The following is a 23789-nucleotide window of genomic DNA, read 5'->3' on the forward strand; positions in this document are numbered from 1 at the left end:
CAGAACCAAAATAAGTGTTCAATTCTTCTGCCATTTCTTTGTTCCCCATTATAATTTTCCCCTTTTGACTGTAAATGACCTAATTTGTCTTTGCTAATCTTTTATTTATAGAAGCTTTTACAGTCAGTTTTTATGTTCCCTGCAAGTTTACTCTCATACTCCATTTTCCCCTTCTTGATCAATCTTTTTATCCACTTTTGCTGAATTCTAAACTGCTCCCAATTCTCAGGCTTGCTGCTTTTTCTGGAAATTTAAATGTCTCCTCACTGGATCTGATACTATCCCTAATTTATTTTGTAATCCATGGTTGAGCCACATTTCCTGTTTTATTTTTGTGCCAGCTTGTTTTACTTTGGGTTGGTAATGGGTTAGATTGTTTATAACTAAGTATCATTACATTACTGCATTTTAAATTAATGAAAATAATGTTTTTGCATTCATGTCTAGAAAAGGCAATACAGACTACTTGCATTCTGTTTATTGTAAACTTCCTCACTAAGCTAAATCCAAACTTGCAAAATATTATGAATTCTGTACTGTTCATCTTCAGGAGCAATACTTGTTCTCCAACTGCTCTTTCCAAGATCAAAGTGACCTTCCTGACCCCTGAATATTACTCCATTCCAATGTATGGTGTTCTGTTTTTCCTGGATAACCTTTTGAAAGCTTTTTTCAAGCAAGCACAAAATGAAATGTCTGGTACCAATAGAAACTACTGATATCTCTAACAATAGCTATTTTCAATTGAAGAAAAATTTTAATTGAGTAACACTTGTCTAGGCAATGGTGTAGTTTGTGTACCATGCCTGGAATGGTTTCTATATACTATTTAGAACCCTTTAATCCAACTCTTCCTTGTGAAATCAGATTCTTATTTTCAAATTCTGCATGCAAAATGGTCCACAGCAAGTTGTAAACTGTTTAAATCCATGGCAGCTTGCATTTTAATAGCACCATTGCTGTAAAACATGCCACAGTGCTTCACAGGAGTGGAAATAAAAATTGATACTGAGCAAAAGGTGGACATGGTAGGATGGGTCACTAAAAGCTTGGTCAATGAGGTAGGTTTTAAGGAGAGTTTTTTAAAAATTGAGATATTTATGGAGGGAAAGATAGAGCTTTGGGATTGGATGACTGAAGGTATGGTCTCCAATGGCAGGGTGTGGTTAGGGGCAAAGGAAGTGGGGATTGCACAAGAGATTAGAGGTGAGGGATTTATAAACAAGGCTGAGAATTTTAAAACTGGGATGGTGGTGGACTGGAAGCCTATGTGGTTTTAATAAAGGTGAACATCACTTGGTGCGAGTTAGGTTACAGGCAGCAAGAATTATAGATGACAAGTTTACGTAGGATGGGTAGACATTGGAACAATTGAGTCTGGTTGAGGCTGGAGTGGATGATGAGGTGGTAGTCGGTGATGGAGAGAAAATGGAGTCAGAAATTCAGAACAAAAACAGAATTACCTGGAAAAACTCAGCAGGTCTGGCAGCATCGGTTTTCCACCCACGGTCGTTGACAGGGCCCTCAACCGTGTCCGGCCCATCTCCCGCGCATCCGCCCTCACGCCTTCTCCTCCCTCCCAGAAACATGATAGGGTCCCCCTTGTCCTCACTTATCACCCCACCAGCCTCTGCATTCAAAGGATCATCCTCCGCCATTTCCGCCAACTCCAGCATGATGCCACCACCAAACACATCTTCCCTTCACCCCCCTTATCGGCATTCCGTAGGGATCGCTCCCTCCAGGACACCCTGGTCCACTCCTCCATCACCCCCTACTCCTCAACCCCCTCCTATGGCACCACCCCATGCCCACGCAAAAGATGCAACACCTGCCCCTTCACTTCCTCTCTCCTCACCGTCCAAGGACCCAAACACTCCTTTCAAGTGAAGCAGCATTTCACTTGCATTTCCCCCAACTTAGTCTACTGCATTCGTTGCTCCCAATGTGGTCTCCTCTACATTGGAGAGACCAAACGTAAACTGGGCGACCGCTTTGCAGAACACCTGCGGTCTGTCCGCAAGAATGACCCAAACCTCCCTGTCGCTTGCCATTTCAACACTCCACCCTGCTCTCTTGCCCACATGTCTGTCCTTGGCTTGCTGCATTGTTCCAGTGAAGCCCAACGCAAACTGGAGGAACAACACCTCATCTTCCGACTAGGGACTTTACAGCCTTCCGGACTGAATATTGAATTCAACAACTTTAGGTCGTAAGCTCCCTCCCCCATCCCCACCCCCTTTCTGTTTCCCCCTTCCCTTTTTTTTTCCAATAAATTATAAAGATTTTCCTTTTCCCACCTATTTCCATTATATAAAAAAAAACCCCCACTAGAGCTATACCTTGAGTGCCCTACCATCCATTCTTAATTAGCACATTCGTTTAGATAATATCACCAACTTTAATTTTAACACCTATGTGTTCTATTGTACTATTGTCGTTGACATCTTTTGATGATCTGCTTCTATCACTGCTTGTTTGTCCCTACAACCACACCCCCCCCCCTCCACCTCTTTGTCTCTCTATCTCTCCGCCCCCCACACACACACCTTAAACCAGCTTATATTGCAACTCTTTCTTGGACTCGAATGCAAGTTCTGTCGAAGGGTCATGAGGACTCGAAACGTCAACTCTTTTCTTCTCCGCCGATGCTGCCAGACCTGCTGAGTTTTTCCAGGTAATTCTGTTTTTGTTTTGGATTTCCAGCATCCGCAGTTTTTTTGTTTTTATCTCAGAAATTCAGCTCTGTTACAAACTGTTGATTCAATTTGAGAGCTGGAATTGGTGGTTAGTTAACAGTTTTTGTGGAGGGGGGGGGTGTGCAAGATAATGGTGTCAGCCTTGGTGCTTAATGGGAGGAAATTTTGGCTCATCTAGGCCTGGTTATCATCAAAAGTAATCTGGTACCACAGTGGAGGGCTGGTGATTAGAATTGTCAGTAGAAATGTGGAACCTAACATCTTTGGATAATGTCACCGAGTGGCAGCATGTAGTTGAGAACAGGAATGGGGAAAGAAGCCAGTTCAGTGATTCTCTAGTAATAATTGGATGAGCAAGAATGGAATCAAACTAGGGCAGTCTCACTCAGCTGAAGGAGGTGGAGGAGTTGATGGTGTGGTTAAAGGGTGTAGACAGGTAGGAAAAAAGATAAGAGCAAGTTATTTGTGACCGATTAAGGCTGTGGTAGGGTGGATACCTGGTTGAAATAAGTGTTCTTGGAAAGCTGGGCTCAGATGTGGGAGATGATTGTGTTCAGTGAAGCACTTGTTATCTTCAACTTCAGTTATTAAAAGGGAAAAAATTTATTTAAAAACTTCATCTTTGGTTATAAACAAATGCGCAAATGTAATTAATCACATGTCCTTATGAGAATGTTGCCTAGTATTCCCAGTTCATTTAGAATGGAGATGGTGAGAAAAACCACATAAGCGAACAAGCATGTTGCTCCAAGTTTCTTGTCTAGTTTCCATCCATTAATTTTAATCACCACAAACATGAAGATAATGGAAAGGAGGAGAGAAGCTGTTGTGTAGGTCAAGCCATTGCTGTTCACTTTTACAGGCGTTGCATCAATGAATGCAGTTTTTACAAACCAGGGTATGCCAAGACAGAGCATATCAAATACATTGGAACCTACAATGTTCGACATTGCCATATCTCCTTTGCCTGTGAGTTGGGGAAGAAAAATGTTGTATTTATTATCATAGTAAAGCAAATCAAATTCCAATACCTCTTTTATATTGTACCTTTGTCTAAGTGTAATCAGACAAGATGACAGCGTACTGAATAGTGACTAAAAGTTTGGTCAAAGGTGAAGGGTCTTGGAAAGAGAGGGGCACAGAGTTTAGAAAGAGAAATCCAGAGTCTGGGGAATTTAACAGTCCTCGATGGCAGGGGTAGAGAAGTTTAGGAGCAGGAGCATTTGACAGGGCTTTTTAAAGAAAAGGATCTTGAGGCATTAGCTCTGGTCTCCCCAAGGCTGGTAAATCTGTATTGTTTGTGAATGAGTGGTGCAGGATAGAATAAGTTTTGGATGAGCTTAAGTTGATGGAGATGGAAAGCCAAAGAGTCTTGAGAATTTTGACAGCAGACAGATAGAGGTGGGTGATGGGACAGAGGTAGAAATGCTGTGTGATAAGAGTGGATATGGGGTTTAATGCTCAATTTAGAATAAGATGGGATGCTGAGGTTGAACAGTCTGGTTTACATGAGGCAGTGGCTGACAGGAAGATGAGCAGTGGAGACAATTGGCACTCAAGTGTTCCAAAGGCCACAAATAGTGAATTTATTGGCAGGTGTTGAAGGCAACTTCAGTATTGATGTTTAATAAGTGAAAATTGCAGCTCGGAAGACCAGGTGTCAGCCAGCACAGAGATAATGATAGAGCAGAGCAGTGATGGAGAGATTAAGATATGGTACATCTATTTCTTAAAAACTTACCACACCAATTTACCAAACTCCTTTGAAAATTAGGAGTGCTTCTTGCTGCTAATTTTACAGGAAGTGTGTCTATTACTGAATCTAAAGTAAAGGTGCCAGAACTGCAGTCTAACCCCTGGAACTCTGGCCTTTTAACCCAGGCAATTCTGTTCTATTTGTACCTTAAAGTTTATTATTGTATCTTGTTTAAATTTTGTAGGCAGAAATAAAGACTTACATTTACTTTTAAGTAATAACCATTGTTATAACATGGGAAAAGTGGCAGCTAAACCAAGCTCCTACAAACATCAATCTGATAAAAAACAGATTATCTAGTCATTATGATGTTGAATGGGGGTAAATATTGACCAGGTCACTGGGGGAAACTCCCCTACTCCTCTTTGAAATAGTGCCATGAAATCTTTTAGATCCACCTGTGAAGGCAAACATTTCGTCTGTACGACAGCACCTCTGACAGTGCAGCACTCCCTCAGTACTCCACTGGAGTTCAGCCATGATTTTTATGCAAAAGTCTGGAGGTTTGAAAAGGCTGTTGTGCCATCAGGTTCTCTGACAGGAAGTTATTCAACCTGCAATTGTAGCAGTTAATATTTTTCTGCAAGGTGCCTTCTGCAAGACTTTCCTTGCACTTGAGTTACATTCTGTCTATCATAAAATATGATAAAAAAACAGCTCTCAGGGAATGCAAAATAGGGATTGAAATCTCCAATCAAACAGTCGAAACAAAAGGGATGCTTCTTTCTGGGGTCCTCAGTAATAGTGACTTTGTATCTAAGACAAAAAAAAAACTCAATTTGTTTTTTTACTTGAATTCCTGAAGAGAGAACTCCTCAACCTCTCTGCCCATGTTCTGGCAGGTATTGTGTTGCTATTTCTGAGCAGATGTCATTTCTGAAGGAGAAAGTAATATTGTACAAGTGTATACATCATCTATTTTTATAAAATTTAAATCAAATAACTTTTAAAAATGCTACATTTAAAAGGAAAAGCAATTCCCTCGGTCAAGAGGGAAACAACTTCATGAAACTGCAGCAAGTCTTTTCGAACTTTAATGCTGCAACTTTGATCGGAGGTAAATGATCTCAGCTAGGTTTCAGTATACCTCTACTGATACAAAACAAAACTCAGCAAGCAGCCAATTGCATTTTTAATAAATGTTGTCTGCAGCAGGGATAGTGGACAGTAATGAGGACAGAAGAGAGGTGGCACCAAAAGCTGCCCTATAATTGTTCAATTATTAACAGTCTCATTAACAAAACCCATTTAGCTTAAGTAGATAGTACCCTTCATGTCTCTTGCACCACATCTTTGGAGGTTTTGCGTTCTATTAAATCTTCCCTTGCAGTTTCACATTTAAAAATGTCTAAGATAATTTAATACCGAAACGCAATGCACAAAATAGTTACCTTTAATATGCTGCTGAATAACAGATTTCTAGCATCAATTACCTTTTTTTTTGGTTGTTTTTCCACATATGCGTAAAAATCGGTTACTTTTGTTTTGCATTAAAAACGTATTCCTACCTTCTCGGGCAACGAGTACACTGGCCACTGTGTCTGGAATACTGGTGCCTGCTGCCAACAGTGTGAGACCCATCACTGTCTCAGGAATTTCCAGGGTTTCTCCTGAATTAAATGTTCAAGCAGTATTTAGTGTTAAGTTGTCTGAGATAGTTAACACCCATCCCCTCCCACAGACTGCATTTAGTAATAGCTGTATAAACTCAATATTTGAAAATTAAACATTCAAGGATTTAACAAAGGACAGGCCTTGTAGAGTAAACCAGTTCTTTACAATTTACGTTTTCAAGTTTTGATCAGATAGTCACAGGATTGTCTTCTGCAATCTCAGCACAATAGTCTTATTTTCAGATTTCAAATCAGTTGATATCACATGGTTTGATACAGCATGCCAACTTTCAGCTTCGGAGGCCCACATTTTCTCTGACATAGCTCAAGAGAAAGGCCATGAAATTCTGCTCACACTTAAATTGTGTACTCATTCAAGTTTTGCAATATTTATTTTCTGTGCTGCAAGTTGCATCATCAATTGCCATAATTTGAGACTTGCTAATACTTCATGTTGGGCCCTTAAGTGCATGTATAAACTTTCACCAACATTGTTTGTTCCCAACTAATTTACAACAGAATAGCCAGGTTCAAAACAGTTTGTGCAACCTGCTATAAAAACAAAAATTCTGGCAGTTCCCAGCAGATTAACATTACATTTAAAATCCTCAAATGAAGGGCCTCCCCCAGTTAACCTTCCCCATCTATTTACACAGTATGGCAACCCATGCAGTATATCCAGCACTGTCTGTTTTACTGTATGATAGGGAGTAAAGTGCATTAATGCATTCCTGCACCACACAATCAAATACACAAAAGCTTCATGAAATGTGAATACACAAAGGTTTGTTAAAATGTTTTATTGCTGCACAGCGAGTGCCGTTAAGGTCAGAGGTGCCATTAGATAAGTGGCTTTTCAGGTGGCTATAAGGTATCTTCATGCCACTATTTGAAGGGATGTTCTTCCTGTGCCCTGGCCAACTTTATCCTTCAAACACCACGAAAAACATCTCATTTGAAGATTAGCACAGCATGGTCACCAATATGCTTAAATCCAGACTTAACCATTTGTTTATGTTTGTTGCTCATGTATTAGCATATTGGAAACCTTTGGTTTGTCCATTGACATTCTGCACAAATTTAAAAATAGTCTATATAGCAAATACATTGTCCTTATATTTATCTCTTGCTGTGCCAGTCAATACTGAGGACAATAAAGAAAATGGGAAGCCAATATATTTCCATTTATTACAAGGTCCAGTGCAAGACTATTCCAATATGCTTTTACCTGCAAGCATAATTCTGTGAAACACAATAATTGACATTTTAAAACCTGTAGCTTTCCAAAGTGAGTGTAGCAGTGTCTGTGAGCACTCCTTTCCTTTCTCCTGACAGCTTTTCTATGTTATGTGGGGTCATTACAATACTGCTTGATCACCTTCCTATCAACCACAATTTTTTTCAATTGGGAGGGTAGTTTCACAGCCAGATGTCCTTCCCGCTGCCCCTTAGCACTCAAAGGCAATTACATATAGTCAGATGTTTAGTACCTTTTCTTTGTGGTTACTGGACCCAGCCAAGTTTTTCATTATCTAAAAGTTTGTAGAGTGGGTTTAGCAAGTCTTAAAGTTAAGATTGTTGGTATGCAATGCAAAGTTAGTGGCCTGATAAGAGAATCTGTTACTGCAAATTTTAGTTTCCACAATGGTTACTAGTAAAACTGATATGGTGGACAAATTTGAAACAGGAAAAGGTCACTTGACCGATAAGTAAATGTAAGCCAGGCTTATATAGGGGTATTAAGAATCATTGTGAAAGTGAACTTTTACAAACACTATCAAGAGGCAAAGCACTGAAATTTTATTTATACCAAGAGATACATTGAATTATGTATAATTGAGATTGTTCTTACCTACTATAGATACCATCCAAACCAACACGTATGTAAATCCAGAAATCCACACAGCACTCATGAAAAAAGTTAGCATAAACCACTTTCTCCATTGATGTCTGCGACAATCTGGGGTCGTTATGGACAGCAATGCAGCGATGGGAAGAGAGAGTACCCACATGATTCGCTTTGTATCGGATTCAGGCATTACAAAAACACGAGATTCATCTGTATATACAGATTTCAAACAAAAATGGTCAAATAATTCCAGTATTAAAAGAACATCCAGATCATAGTTTTATGCTGTGGAATCCAATGTTGCCATCCAGCTTAAATTTTTCCTCCCTCGGACTTCTGTGTGAAGTGCCTTGGAACATTTTCCCATGTTAAAAATATAAAGTATTAAGTTGATAAATGTTGAAACGCAAAAGTTCCTGGAAACACTCAGCAGCTCTGTGCTGAGAAGAGAGTTGACATTTCAGGTATGAATCCTTCATTAGAACTGTTTTGATAAGTTGGCCTCTAACATGGGAACAGAAGGCAGCCATTCAACCCTTGAACACGTTATGCCATTCAATTAGATCCTGGCTGACCTTACTCAAATAAACCAAACATTTTGGATGGTCATGACAGCAAACCATAGCCCAAATTACTTAGACATATTTGGATTTAAGTAAGAAGTGCTTTTTTTAAAAAAAAGGACCTACAAGCAAAAGCTGGCCAAGATGTAAAGTAACCACGTGCTGGAAAATTCCTATGTGGATTATACTTAACCAACTGGTCCAGAGAACGGAATGTCATACCTTAAAGGGTGTCAAGGCCTACTTCAGATAGAGACACTTCAAAGGAAAAGTTGCAATGCAAAAACTGAACTGTAATTGCCTGTGGTTGTGGAGATAATGAAGGCTGATTGCCATCTCCTGCGAGTTGTATCCCAGACTGAGGACATGAGAGCTGGGAAGAGAGCAGATCTTGGCGAAAGATATATGTTTGTTTTTTCCCTTCTCGGAATACACAAGAAAAAGGGGCTAAAAGCCAACTGCATCCTGGTCTGTGCACGCTAGTTTTGGTGTTCCAGGCCTGGTGAGAGGGTGTACAGTGAAGGTCACAGCTGAAGATCAACTAGGCATCCCTGTGCTCGCAGGTAAAGTCTTCTCTCTCTCTCTGATTGCTGGAAGCAAGTCACAAGTCAGCAAAGCCACAGTCAAAAAGAAAACAGGACAACTCCTTTCAGCTAACCTGCAGAACCAAGAGTCTCCAAACCCACCGCTTAACTGCCGAAGTCAGTTCCACTGGAATCACCCAACTTTACAGTCACAACATTTCACCGTCTATGACTCACGGACAAGCCAAAAGACAGATTTATAAACTTTTTTTTTTTAAAAACCTTTATTTCTGGACTGACTTGTCATTTCCAATCTATGTGTTTTTATTATTTTTTTCCCCCCCTCACGTTTTCGTAACTAATAAACTCACACTTTGACTCAAGAAAACCTGGTTAAATTGGCTCCTTTAGAACACAAAATACATTTGGATTGGGAAAAGGTATCCACGAGGCAAGGGATCTTTCTTAAATTAATCTTGTTGCGATCAATCAAAAGGGTTAAATAAATAAGCGAAGCCAGTTCATCCCTCCTCACCTGGGAGCATAACAATTTGTGGTTCCTTGTCCAGGATCATATCAAATTGGGGGTAAAAAGTGCTCGGGGGCTGGCCATAACAGGATGAAATGCATCAGTGCATTAGATCTAATTAAATAGTAAACCAGCTTATAAAGGAGACATTTATTTCACAAAGACGAGAATCCAAAAACACACAGGGCAGGCCAGCATCTAGAGATGTGATATATGGTCGAATGTAGAGCAGAAATTTAAATTGAATATGGGTAGAAATGGGAAAATAACGTAGAAGAAAAGAAATACAAGTGGAATGCTTGTTGAATGACGTTGCAAAACATCTCAAGATGAAGCAACAGGAAGTTTAAAAAAAAATACAGCAGATTAAAAAGAAACAATGGATATGTGAATAACTTAAGTAATGGGAAACCCAAGGAAAAAATGGGAGAGATAGAAAACCTGGGAATGTAATTTAAACAGCAAGAGCTGGCAAAGTAGTGTTGGCCAGGTGCCCTGCTCCCTTTGTTAAGCTATCCTCCATCTTTGGACATACTGTACTCTGCCAGAATCTTGTGTTTTGATTTTAAACCTGATCTTTTGGCTTTGAAAAGAACCTGCACCCACAGCATCAGAGCCTCTGTTATATCCACACATGTTGCCTGAGCATTTCCAGAATTTTTTTTTGTTTCGGATTTTGAGCATCCACATTATTTTGCTTTTCTTTTGCACCTCTCCCATTTTCCCACCTTTTAATTAGGCCTGCCTAATTATCTATACCTTTTATGCCCTGTTAGTCTTTCCACCCTACCCCCACTAGACCTGTACCTTGAGTGCCCTGCTATCCATTCTTAATTAGCACATTCGTTTAGATAATATCATCACCTTCAACACCTCTTTGTTCTTTTGTCTGTGACATCTTTTGATTATCTGCTCCTATCACTGCTTGCTTGTCCCTACAACCACACCCCCACCCCCCCACCACCTTAAACCAGCTTATATTTCACCTTTCTCCTAACATAACTCAGTTCTGTTGAAGGGTCATGAGGACTCGAAACGTCAACTCTTTTCTTCTCCGCCAATACTGCCAGACCTGCTGAGTTTTTCCAGGTAATTCTGTTTTTGACATGGGTTAGTTATTTACACCACCTTGGTGCTTAAAATTTCTTTAATACTTTGTTCGATTACTTAACTAAGAAGATCTTTGACTACAATCAGCCAGCAAGCATATCTAGTCTAGGGTTACACAATCACAAAGGGCAGATGTTCCACAAAGAACATCTTTTTGTTACCCCTCCCCTTTCCCAATTCTATTAATAGACTTGTTTATCTTTTTTTTCAGTGCTGAAGGAGGGGAAGCACAAAACGTCAACAGATACTGGCTGACTGATTTAAGTTGATGCTTCAGCATTTGCAATACTTTTGGCTTTTATGTGAACAGTGAAAGATAATTTTTAACCACCAATTCTACAATTATTTAACTTTTTTCATTGTTTTTCTTCATACTGCAGTAGCACTAGGTTATAGTTCAACTTGGAGTCAAGGTCTAGCTGGGCTCATGAATTTAAGTTGGTCAGAAGCATTATATTCCCTACAGAGTTTAAACAGTGTGGAATATAATTCCACTGCAGTGTCACATACATTAGAAAGTGTGCATAGAAGACTTGGACCTAGAATCAGAATGGTTACAGCACAGAAGGGCATTTAGCCTATCAGGTCCCTGCTGGAAAAGTCCAAATTTTCCCCACAGCCCTGCAAATATTTTTCTCCAGATAGTTATTCAACTCCCTTTAGAAAGCCAAGTTCGAGTCTGCTGCCACACTCAGGTGCATTCCAGTTCCTAACCACTAGGTGTGTAAAAAAAATAGTTTCTCTTCCAGGTCATTTCTGGTTCTTCTTCTTCCAATCACCTTAAAATCTGGTCTTCACGGTCTAGAAATCTTTAAATTTTGGCTGATGAGAGGGTGCTTTTCAGATTGTTAGCTTCAATATAAATTCAGGATGAAATCTTTCAGGTTAATTGCACGAGTAGGACAACTGGACGCAGGGTCAAATCAATAAAAAAAGTTTTTAAAAATTCATTAACGGGATGTGGGCATTCACTGGCTAGGCCAGCATTTATTGCCCATCCCTAATTGACTTCGAGAAGGCGGTGATGAGCTGCCTTCTTGAACTGCTGCAGTCCATGTAGTGTAGGTACATCCAAAGTGCTGAGAGGGAGGGAGTTCCAGGATTTTGACCCAGTGACAATGAAAGAGCGGTGATATATTTCCAAGTCAGGATAGTGAGTGGATTGGAGTGCAACTTCAAGGTGGGGAGTTTCCATGCATCTGCTGCCCTTGTCCTTCTAGATGGTAGCAGTTGTATGTTTGGAAGCTGCTTGGCAAGTTCTTACAGTGCATCTTATAAATGGTAAATGCTGCTGCCACTGTGTGTCAGTAGTGAAGGGGGTGAATGTTTGTGGAAGGGGTGCCAATCAAGCAGGCTGCTTTGTCCTGGATGATGTCAAGCTTGAGTGTTGTTGGAGCTGCACTCATCCAGGCAAGTGGGGAGTATTCCATCCCACTCCTGACTTGTGCCTTGTAGATGGTGGACAGGCTTTGGAGAATCAAGGGGTGAGCTACTTGCCACAGGTTTCCTAGCCTCTGACCTGCTGTTGTAGCCGCAGTATTTATATGGCTAGTCCAGTTCAGTTTCTGGTCAATGGTAATTCCCAGGATGTTGATAGTGGGGGATTCAGTGATGATAATACTATTGAACATCAAGGGTGATGGTTAGATTCTCTCTTGTTGGAGATGGTCATTGCCTGGCACTCGTGTGACGCAAATGTTATTTGCCACTGTCAGCCCAAGCCTGGATTTGGTGAGGATGAGGTCAAGTATGTTTTTCCCTCTTGTTGGTCCCCTCATCACGTGCCACAGACCCAGTCTAGGACTTGGCTAGCTTCGTCAGTCGTGGAACCACTCTTTGTGATGTACCCAGAGTATGTACTGTGCCCTTGCCACCCTTAATGCTTCCTTCCCATCTGTACACCACTGTGCTGCCACCTCTGGTTGAGCCTGGTCTGCCGGTGGGACAAGACATACCCAGGGATGGTGATGGTGGTGTCTGGGACATTATCTGTTAGGTATGATTCCATGAGGATGACTATGTCAGGCTGGTACTTGGCTAGTCTGTGGGACAGCTCTCCCAATTTTGGCACAAACCCCCAGATGTTAGCAAGGAGGACTTTGCAGGGTTGATAGGGCTGCATTTGCCATTGCTGTTTCCAGTGTGGAGTGGCTCTGGTTCCATCTGGTTTTATTCCTTATAGATTTCGTAGTGGTTTGATACAACTAAGTGGCTTGCTAGGCCACTTCAGATGGCATTTTAAAAACCAACCTGGTTCACTAATGTCCTTTAGGGAAAGGAATCTTCTGTCTTTACCTAGTCTGGCCTACATGTGACAGTGAAACAGATGGATTTTTATGACAATTGACAGTGGTTTCATGATCATTAGACACTAAATTCCAGAATTTTTATTGAATTCAAATTCCACCATCTACCATGGTGGGATTTGAACTCAGGTCCCCAGAGCATTACCCTGGGTCTTAGGCTTACTAGTCCAAAAACAATACTACTGCACCCCCTGCCTCCCCATATTTGAGGATTGATGGAGGTAATGGAGGATTGATGTTAAGATCAAAGATCTGGCAGATCTCCAGTAAAAGTAGTGGTGAAAAGGTCTGAAATCCTTGGTGAGGAAGAGAAACTGAAAAGATCACTCTGGATGGATGAATAGTGATCACCATAATCATCCTGTGAAATGCAAAGTGATTTTTTTTTGAAGAATGAGGGCAAGTCAGTTTAGCCTTTTTGGGTCTATAATTTAAAAGTTCTGAACATAGCTTAGTTTTTAATATTATTCATGTTAGCGTAATCTAATCATTTGTTGAAAAGGATTCATCCTATAGAAATAACAGCTCAACATTTTTGAAACTACAGAAGGTAGCAATCATTTCAAAATCTACACTAAACAGTGTAGAGGCCCCTTAACAGTAGTTAACGCTGTGGGACAGAGTATACAGGAAGAAATGGGGTGTGTAAGAAAAGTACCACGAGAAATCATTGATGACTTTAAATCTACACGTAGATTGAGGGAATCAGATTGGCAAAGGTAGCTGGAAAATTAGTTTGAGAGTGTATATGGAGCAATTTTATAGTAGTACATTCTGGAGACAACCAGGGAAGGAGGCTATTCTAGACCTGGTAATGTGCAATGAGCCACAATTAAATCAATAACCTCATGGTAAAGAAAGATGCTTCTAGGCAACAGCGATCATAACGTGTTCAGTTTGAAGGGAAGAAGTATAGTCTAAGACTAGCGTTTCAAAGCTAAATAAAATTAAGGGTATGAAGGTAGAGCAAGATAAAGTGAACTGGGAAACTACATCAAAAGGTAGGACCATACAGATGCAGTTGCAGACTTTCAAGGAGATATTGACTCTCAAAAGATTTGCCCCAGTGAGAAAGATACATCATTAAACAAGGAAGTTAAGGATAGTATCATATTGAAAAAAACACCGTACAAATCTGCAAAGATTAGTAAGTCAGAAGATTGCTGGTTCTTAGAATCTTCCCAAAGGTTGACTAAAAAAAGTAGAGTATGAGAGAAAGCTAGCTAGTAATATAACATAGTATCTACAAGTACTTAATAGGAAAAAAGCTAGTGTTGGAATTGACAATGGAAAACAAGGAAATGGCAGAGACAGTGAATATGTATTTTGTATCTCTTCACTGTAGAAGACTTAGCAAGCTTCTTAAAGATACCTGAAAATCAAGAGTTGGGAGGAAGGATCACCTTCACCAGAAAGGGTGCAGAGAAAATTATTAGACCTACTGGCTGAAAAGTCTTGGCCTACATCCTAGGGTCTTAAGAGAAGTGGCAAATATAGTACAGACATTGGTTGAAATATTTCAAAGTTATTCTGAAAGGGTCCCAGCAGATTGGAAAAATAGCAAATGTAACACCTTGGGAGGGGAGAGAAAAAGCAAGAAACTACTAGGCCAGTTAGCCTAATATCTGACAAAAGGAAATTGCTAGAATTCATTGTTAAGCAGGTTATAGCAGAATACTTAGAAAATCAACCAGCTTTTATTTCACCTCTCTTCGATTTTTACTTAGTTCTGTTGAAGGGTCATTCTGACTCAAAACTTTAACTGTGTCTCTCTCCGCAGATGCTGCTAGACCTGCTGAGTTTTTTCAGGTATTTTTGACTTAGAAAATCATAACAGGATCAGGCAGAGTCAACAAGGTTTTGCGAAAGGGAAATCATGTCTAACTAATTTATTACAATTCTTTAAGGAAGTAACAAGCAATGTGGATAAAAGGGGAGACTGTAGATGTGATGTTCATGGATTTCCAAAAGGCATTTGATAAGGTTCAAAAGTTTATTACACAAAAGAAGAGCACATGGTGTAACATAGTAACATGGGTTAGTTAGCTAACAGGAAGCAGAGGGATAAATGGATTGTTTTTCCAGGTGGCAAGCTGTAATGCAAGAGTGCCACAGGGATTTGTGCTGGGGCCTCAACTATTTACAATTTATATCAATGACTTGGATGAAGGGACCAAATGTACAGTAGCTAATTTGTTGATAACACCAAGTAGGAAAGTAAACTATCAAGAGCTGGTAAAGACTCTACAAAGGGTTGATTGAGTGGGGCACCAAATTGGCAGACGGAGCATAAAGTAGGAAAATAAGAATATAAAAGCAGTATCCTATCTAAACGAAGAGAGATTGCAGAACTCAGTGGTACAAAAGGATCTGGGACATGAATCACAACTAGTATGCAGTTAGCAAGCAATTAAGGCAGCAAGTGGAATGTTATCATTTACTGCAGGAGGAATGGAATATAAAAATAGGCATGTTTTGCTACAGTTGTACAGGGCATTGATGAGACCACATCCAGACTATAGTACCGTGTACAGTTTTGGTCTCCTTATTTGAAAAGAGGATATAATTGCGCAGTTCAGAGAAAGCTGACTCGACTCATTCCTGGGATCAAGGACTTGTCTTGTGAGGAAAGGTTGAACAGGTTGAAATTCAGCAATGGTAATGTCATTGAGTGTTAATCCCCCACTAGCAACATCTAGGGGGTTAGCTTTGACCAGGAACTGAACTGGACCAGCCATATAAATGCTGTGGCTACAAGAGCAGGTCAGGAGCTGGGAATTCTGCAGAGTAACTCACCTCCCAATTCTCTGAAGCCAATCCACCATCTATAAGACACAAGTCAGGAGTGTGATGGAATACTCTCCACTTGCCTGGATGAGTGCAGCTCCCACAACACTCGCAACTCGACAACGTCTGTGACAAAGGTGCTCTCTTGATTGGCACCCCATTCACTACAAACATTTCCCCCCCCCCACCACTGACGCACAGTGGCAGTAGTGTACACCGTCTACAAGATGTGCTCCAGCAACTCACGTAGGATCCTTTGACAGCACCTTCCACTCCTCCACTGCCTAGAATGACAAGGAAAGCAGATACATGGGAACATCACCACCAGCAGGTTCCCCTCCAAAGTCACTCACCATCCTGACTTGGAAATATATCACCGTTCCTTCACTGTCATTGGGTCAAAATCCTGGAACCCTCCTTCCTAACAGCACTGTGGGTGTACCTACTGCAGCTGTTCAAGAAAGCAGCTCACCACCTTCAAGGGCAATTAGGGATGGGCAATAAATGCTGGCCTAGCCAGCAACACCCACATCCCATGAACGAATAAAAAAAAACTCATCTATGCAGGATTCTATTGAAAACATCAAGATAATTCAATCTAGTGTGCTAACATTTCTGAATGCTGCATTTGTGCAGAGCATTAACTTATTTGGAAACAACTTGGACACAACTTTATCTTCATAAGTGAGGATAATCAAATTTCAAGCCACCAATTCAACCTTTAGTGTGGTGCATGTTTATTCAACCCATGGGAACAGGGGACTTGGAAGTGGTAGACGACTATTCGACCCTGCTCTGCCATTCAAGTTAATGGCTAATCTCATTGTGGTCTCAACTCTACTTTCCTGTCTGTCCCCCAACAACCCTTGGCTATCAACAAAATAATCTAACTCAGCCTCCACTGCTCTCTGGGGAAGATTCCACATACTAATGACCCGCAGAGAAAGAAAATCTCATCTCCGTTATTCTTAAATTGAGTACCCTAGTTCTAGTCTCTCATTTGGGGAAACACCCTCTCAATATCCACCTGTCAAGTCCCCTCAGGATCTCTTATGTTTCAATAAGATCACCTCTCATTCTTCCTAATTTCCAATGGGTTTAGACCCAACCTTTCTCCATTAGGGATCCCAGGAATTTGAAGAGAATTTTCCATGGACTCACCACGTTATCCTGAACATTCAAAATAAAGGAAGTTACCTGCATATTCAACGCACTTATTCAATCATTGTCTCATCAAGCCTGCAAAATAGGTTTTTATTCCCTTTATGCTTTCATGGGATGTGGGCGTCACTGGCAAGGCCAGCATTTGTTGCCCATCCCCAGTTGTTCTTGAAATGAGTGGCTTGCTTGGCCATTTCAGAGGGCAATTGAGAGTCAACCACATTGCTGAGGTCTGGATCACAAATAGGCCAAACCGGGTAAGGGTGGCATATTACCATCCCTAAGGGAAGGGCATTAGAGAACCAAATGGGTTTTTACAATATTCAATGATAGTTTCTTGGTCACCATTACTGAGACTAGCCTTCAATTCCAGATTTATTAATTGAATTTAAATTTCACCAGTTGCCGTGTGGGATTTGAACCCATGCCCCCAAGGCATTAAGCTGGACCTCTGGATTACTAGTTCAGTGACATTAACACTACCACCTCCCCTCAAATTAAAACAATACAGCACTGAAGAAGGAGTCATTCAGCCCATCATACTCATGGCTAGCTCTTTGAAAGGGCAAAACAATTGGCCCCACTCCCCAGCTCTCTGTCCCATCCTATATATAGTGATACCAAAGGCAATGCTAAAGTATGGCATCACTTTGAGAGCAGACTCGATAGAAAATGTCAAATGATCAGCGATTTGAAAGCTTAACAAGCCAGTCACTGAGAAATGTTAAGTGTACAGGTGTCCTGTGGCAAATTAGTACAACACTTTTCTAATCAAATATAGTTTCTCGTGGTCATGACCATAGCACAAATTCAATACAGAAGTGAAGTTTTGCTCAGCCTCAAAAGGTGCGAATTGGGAAAAAGAAAATCACATTGGAGGTAGAGGTTAAAACTAATTGTTTTGAATAGATGTCTTAATCCACATTTAATGGATTATTATTTATTCAGGTGATTCCTGAATGTTTTTATATTGACACCAAGTACAAAAATAGATAATTTCCTGATGTTTACTTTTCTCACTGACCAAACACAAAAATTTCCTCTTCAGAAAATATGTTTTTCTATGTATCCAAAGCAGATGAACACACATGTAAACTTTTCCATGTGAACCAAATGGTTAGTTATTGTGTTACCTTCAATAATCTCAGAGAGCCCATGTAAACTGAGAGAGAGTTGGGAATAATCAGAATCTTCTTGAAAGATCCCACTGTCTGATCGAGAACGCCGATGTACCAACGGCCCATTTTTTCCTTGCCAATCTATCAGTGGTTGCTGCTCATTGTCTTCTTCCACTGTTTGTGTTAGACAGACGCTGCATGGGCTAAATTTCTCCATTAGGTACTGGTTTATTCGAATGTCAAAGCACAGAACCACAATGTATAATGCATAGATCAATAACATCAAAGCAGACTCGTACCTAAAAAGGCAGAACAGGCAATGTATATAAATACCAATTAATTCATGCATTGTGATCAGTGTTGCGCTCAGCATTGTAATATAAAAGTTAATTTGACCTACATACTGGGTGTTTAACATTTTATTATTACAGGGACCAGGAGCTGTGATAATTATTTGCAAATATATATGAGTTGACAACTTGTACAACTGTTCAGGCTTTGCTTTAACAAGTTATACTCAAGGAAAAAATGTTAAAAATGTAAAAAGCTATTAATTATAGATTAGAGGGTTCCAGTAATTATATAGAAATGGACCCAAGTCCAAGAGGTTCAAGGTGGAATCCCAACCTCAATTCAGATTCACAATCAGCCTTGTCCAGAGGGATAGCTTCACCATTCTTGGCTAGATTGTGAGGGAGGGTGGGAGTAAATCATCTTGCATTCTATTAAAATCAGACCAATTAAAAGAGCAATATGGACAGAATTTATGGAATGGACTTTCAAAGAGGATGAAGAGAGACATCATTAAATTTCACATATTAAAAAATAAAAAGCCACCCAGTCACGAAATTGCTTAATTAATCCCAAAGTTTCTTCTTGGTACAGTTTTAGTGCTTAAAAAGGCAAGGAACGTCAGTGCTGGGAAACAGAATACTGCTATTCTTCTCCATGTAGATTCGAGCTCCTGCCACACAGCCCCAGGCTTAGACGAGCTTCTAAAACTACATCACTATTACTTCCAACATCAAATCATACTGTGGCTGCCAAGTGAATTTAATCGTTTTTGTGCCCACAAGATTGAAACCATCCTAACCTCATTTTGCAATATCCTGAGACAGATCTGACTGATAATCTTACTGGTTTTAATACTAGTTCTAGGACACGAAAGATTAGTTTACTAACCCACTGCATCACCTGGTCCAAACAGTCACGCAGTTCTTTTCTTTTAAAGTTTCAACAATTATACAAGTTAATGTTAGATAAAATATAACATTTTTAAACGTAGTACACGGGGCATTTGGATGAATGAAAGCCCTTTATCCCGCAGATGAGGCAACAGTTATCGCTTCGAATGGAAGGACATGCCCAAAAGCCAGATGCTTTAACAATCTGAACTAGCCAATGTGAGGTACCCATGAGTAGTCCAGGGATGAGTCTCCCTCCTTGATAAGTCAGTAGCAAGAGTAAACCAAATCACTGATTAAAATCATACAGTTCATGTGTTACACCTACCCTCTGGATTATTTGGTGGGGAAAATAATTAGATTTTTAAAAGCTTTATTTTAATAATAGACAGAATTCTTACCAGTAAATTGCATTGTCGAAGATAATAAGAACAAGTGCTGCAACACTGACTGCATAAGCCACACAATCTCTGAACAGAGGCCAGCAAGTCAACCTGCAAACCTAGAACAGTTTATAAAATTATCTCAATACAAGAATTTAACCTTTTTTTCAAATCCTGATAAGGTCTTTCCTACTAATTGACAATCTACAAAATAATTTCTAAACCACTGGAGAGAAATTTAATACTAGAAACATAGTTTCAGTCAAGAAGACTTTCCCAATCCATGATTGCTGTTCTGTTTCAGTACCTCTTGCGCAACTGGGCTTTACTTCAATAAATTATAAATGCAAGATCTTAAAGCAAATTTGAACTGGTTAGATTCGGATTATTTGCAATTTGGTATCTTTCATACATAATTTAATGAGAAGTAATATAATAGTTTGCTTTTCCTGCACCACTAGTGCAATGACCTTCAACTTGGTCTCCAAGTGCCAAACTAAGATATTGTGTGTTCTTTTCTCACTTTTAATTGTGTCAGTATCGGATTATCTTTACGTACCATGGTAGTTAATAAGCCACATGCAGCAGAGATGCCAAGCAAATTGTAAACTGCTGATCCAACTATTGTACTGACTCCAATATCTCCCTTAGTCACAAAGACTCCTGTGTGCAGAGAGAAAAATCAGATAGAAAAATTCTGGAACTTAGCATCTGACAAATATGCAGAGTGCATTGTTTAGCTATATGTAAAATGGTTCCCATGAGTGTCTAGTTTAATAGAGGAAGTTCTTATACAGCTAAATGTATGTCCAATTTTAAAGAATACACTTCGATTGGAACTTCTAAAATGCATGTATTTTGTATAATAGCAAAATCTGTAATTATGAACAATTGCAGACGCTTTTCAAAATTTTTCTAATTAACATAAAATTAGGTATTTTTAAAATAATGGGATCAAAATAAGTTTTAAAAGCATTCCTCAAAATCATTTAGAGATAAGCATTAAAAATCAATCTAAACACAAATGCAATACATTAAAGAAAGATGTTAATGCTGAACTCGTACACAAGCGAAAGTGAACATCGAACATTAATTGGAATGTACCGGGCAATAATATTATCTTTGTATGTTCCCATTAAAAGGAGTACAAATGTTACCTAGAAAAGCTGTGACCAGTTCGGGTGCAGAACTTCCAGCTGCCATAAATGTTGCTCCAGCAACATCCGGAGAGAGACCAAGACCTAACAATCAATTACAAATGTTATTATTCCACTACTGAAATTTGATGGATGAATTAAATATGCATTTAAGTCAGTTAAAAGAAAAAGTACAAAATTGTCTTGAATAACTTGACAGAATGCTTGAGGTTCAGAGGCCCTCAATTCTTTTCAAACTTGACTTCAGATTGCAGTGCAGCTACATGTATCACCAGATAACAAGCCAACATGACGAGAGATGATCACCCCGAGGAGTCTCACATGGTTTGCATTCCATAATAAGATGAAGACAGAGCTCTGCAGTTATACTGTAGTTGATTGCAGAAGTGGCAATACAACTGGAACTTTAGGCCAGGCACAGTAACAGGTACATGCCAAAAGGTACACTGCAGAAATTTAATTTTTTTTTTTAATTGCAATCCAGATGGAACATGAAGAGCTCAGAGAGAGAAAATTCAGTCCAGGAGGGAATGCTGTATAGCGGTTTTGAGTGCACTGGCCAAGAGTGAATTGTTTCTTTACAAGGTCCAAAGCTTCCCATCTCCACAGTCAAGAATAAAAGTACACATTATATGATAAAACAAACCTTTATCATGTGTCCATTTAACAATGAAAAACTGAAATCCTTATTATTTAAAAAAGTAGATTGCACACATTAAATTGAATAGGACACATGATCTTAAACTACTTATAAAGGAGGTCCTAAAAACAATCTTCATTATACAAGAATATAAAGTCCAGAGTGAAAGATTCATTCAACAACAACTAGTATTTATATAGCAACTTTAATATAAACTGTCCCAAGGTGAGAGATCCTGTGGTGCAGTGGTAGCATTCCCTGCCCGAGCAGGAATCTTCGGGTTCGAGTCCCTGCCCGCCCAGGACTTTTTGGCTAAGGAAGCTGCGTTCATAACACAGACAAACAGGTTAAGTGTCAACCTACAAAACCTTCCAATATGCCTATGGCAGGTGTCAAGACTGGAAGAGTTTCCTGATCAAAACCACTGCAGTAGCAAAACAAGTATAACCATGGTCTAAAACATGGAAGTCCATTGTTGCCAACGTCCCCGTAGGGTATGGTACCTAAATAGAGAGTGTCCCCCAAGATACTTCACAAGAGCAATATGAAACAAATTTGTCTCTAAGCCACATAAGGAGATATTCGGTCAGATGACCAAAAACTTGGTCAAAGAAGTAGCTTTAAAGAGTGCCTTAAAAAGGAGGAAAGTGCGATGGAGTGGCTGACAACTGTAGGGGTTGTGTTTAAGAGCTTAGGACCTAGGCAACTGAAGATGTCCATCAATGGTGGAGCAATTAAAATTAGGAATGCTGAAGGAGGCCAGAATTAGAGAAGTACAGGTATTTCAGGAGGTTGTGGGGCTGAAGGAGAATTCAGAGATAGAGGGACAAGGCCATTGAGGCATTTGAAAACAAGTATGAGAATTTTTAAAATAAAAGACATTGCTTAATGTGGGTCAGTGAGCAGAGGCGGTAAGGTGAACAAAACTTGGTATGAGTTAAGACATGCACAGCAGAGTTTTGGATGACCTCAAGTTTACAGAGAGTAGAATGTGGGAGACCAGCCAGGAGTGCATTGGAATAGTCAAGTCTAGAGGTAAGGGAGGCATGACTGAGGGTTTCAGCAGATGAGCTGAGCCAGGGCCAAAGTTACTGAGGTGGAAATAGGTAATATTAGTGACACAAGCTCACCGCAGGGTCAAATGTTATACCAAGGTTGTGAACAGGCTGGTTTAATCCCAAGCTGTTGCCAGGGAGAGGGATGGGTTGGTAGGTAGGGAACAGAGTTTGGAATGGGGAACCAAATAAATTGGCCTCTATCTTCCCAATATTTAATTGGGAACAATTCTATTGATCAAACTTGCTCCTTGACCCTTCATCAGAACCCTCCTCTTGAAGTCTACTCCACATACCCACTATCTTGCAGGAAAAAAGCTAATGTCAAACTTTGCTAGAGACATGTGAATTTTGTAACCTGTATTCCCCAATTTTGTTACCATTTTTGTAGTATAAACCAGACTGATAGAAACTTTAACATCTGCCAAACTCTTAATTCTTACATTATTCATAAAATTGTTGCAATGGTACTTTAGTAATTTGAAAGTGGCACATATTAATTCATCTCCAATGGCATTGTATATACAGTGGGCAGACGAATTAAGTGGTATTAAGGGGGTGGGGCAGATAAAAGTCATACATTATTTTATACCATACTTTGATTTGGCATTATGGTTAAGTAACAGACTTAGGGAGCAAAGGTTAGAGTGTAGTTAGGTATTCAGAGTTACAAAGGCAGTACCGCCATTGGTCAAAAGGGTGTTAGGCTGCACAGTTTCTAGTATAAATGTGGGAATAGGAAAAAGTAAACACTTAATTGTGATAATAGCAAGTAAAGTTTTGTAGTCCAGAAGCAAAATTATTATACACAATAGTTGACATTTACACCTACATTCACTGATAACCTCTAAGGAAGGTAAGAAATAATCTTCACAAACTATATCAATAGCCAGCAGCGTGTAGAGGATGATGATAAAGTGAATAATTATCCCTCCCTCCCTTCTCTCTTCCAGTGTAAAAAATCCTTCAGGGAATTCAGATGAGGGAGCCTGCACGCACTTGGTGACATTATCTGCTTAGAAAGAAAGAAAGAAATTACATTGGAATTAGAACACAAACATATCTGGATATTAGATATGCAAATTTACTAATTCAAAAATTGACAGCAAGAACGTGTTAAACGACCAGCCTTATAATGGGGTATGCCCTTAAATAATCGGTGTTGATCTCGTTAAGGTAGTTAATAGAAACCAACCCGTTAGAGCTCGACGTAGTCGTTCAGCAGTGCTTAGGCTGGAAAAGGCAGCTTTGTGAATGAAATGAGCGATCCCATACAGGACAAGGCTTAGTCCCACCGCAAGAACCATCACTTTAGTTCGCCTTTTCCTGGGTTCCAGAATTACCATTGTGCTCAT

The 23789-nt window shown here is 39.8% G+C and overlaps 1 protein-coding gene across 1 annotated transcript; it reads right to left on the minus strand.

Moving 5' to 3' along the window:
- Nucleotides 1-3349: 3349 nt before the first annotated feature.
- slc24a5 (solute carrier family 24 member 5) lies at nucleotides 3350-23789 on the minus strand. Its single transcript, XM_041175239.1, has 9 exons — nucleotides 23630-23789; nucleotides 23267-23446; nucleotides 20740-20823; nucleotides 20142-20245; nucleotides 19601-19701; nucleotides 18031-18314; nucleotides 7921-8127; nucleotides 5964-6065; nucleotides 3350-3666 (listed from the first exon to the last, which is right to left on the minus strand). Exons 1-9 carry the CDS (start codon nucleotides 23787-23789, stop codon nucleotides 3350-3352), a joined length of 1539 nt encoding a protein of 512 aa, XP_041031173.1.

The sequence above is a fragment of the Carcharodon carcharias genome, chromosome 26 (assembly GCF_017639515.1).
Source record: "Carcharodon carcharias isolate sCarCar2 chromosome 26, sCarCar2.pri, whole genome shotgun sequence".
Taxonomy (NCBI): domain Eukaryota; kingdom Metazoa; phylum Chordata; class Chondrichthyes; order Lamniformes; family Lamnidae; genus Carcharodon; species Carcharodon carcharias.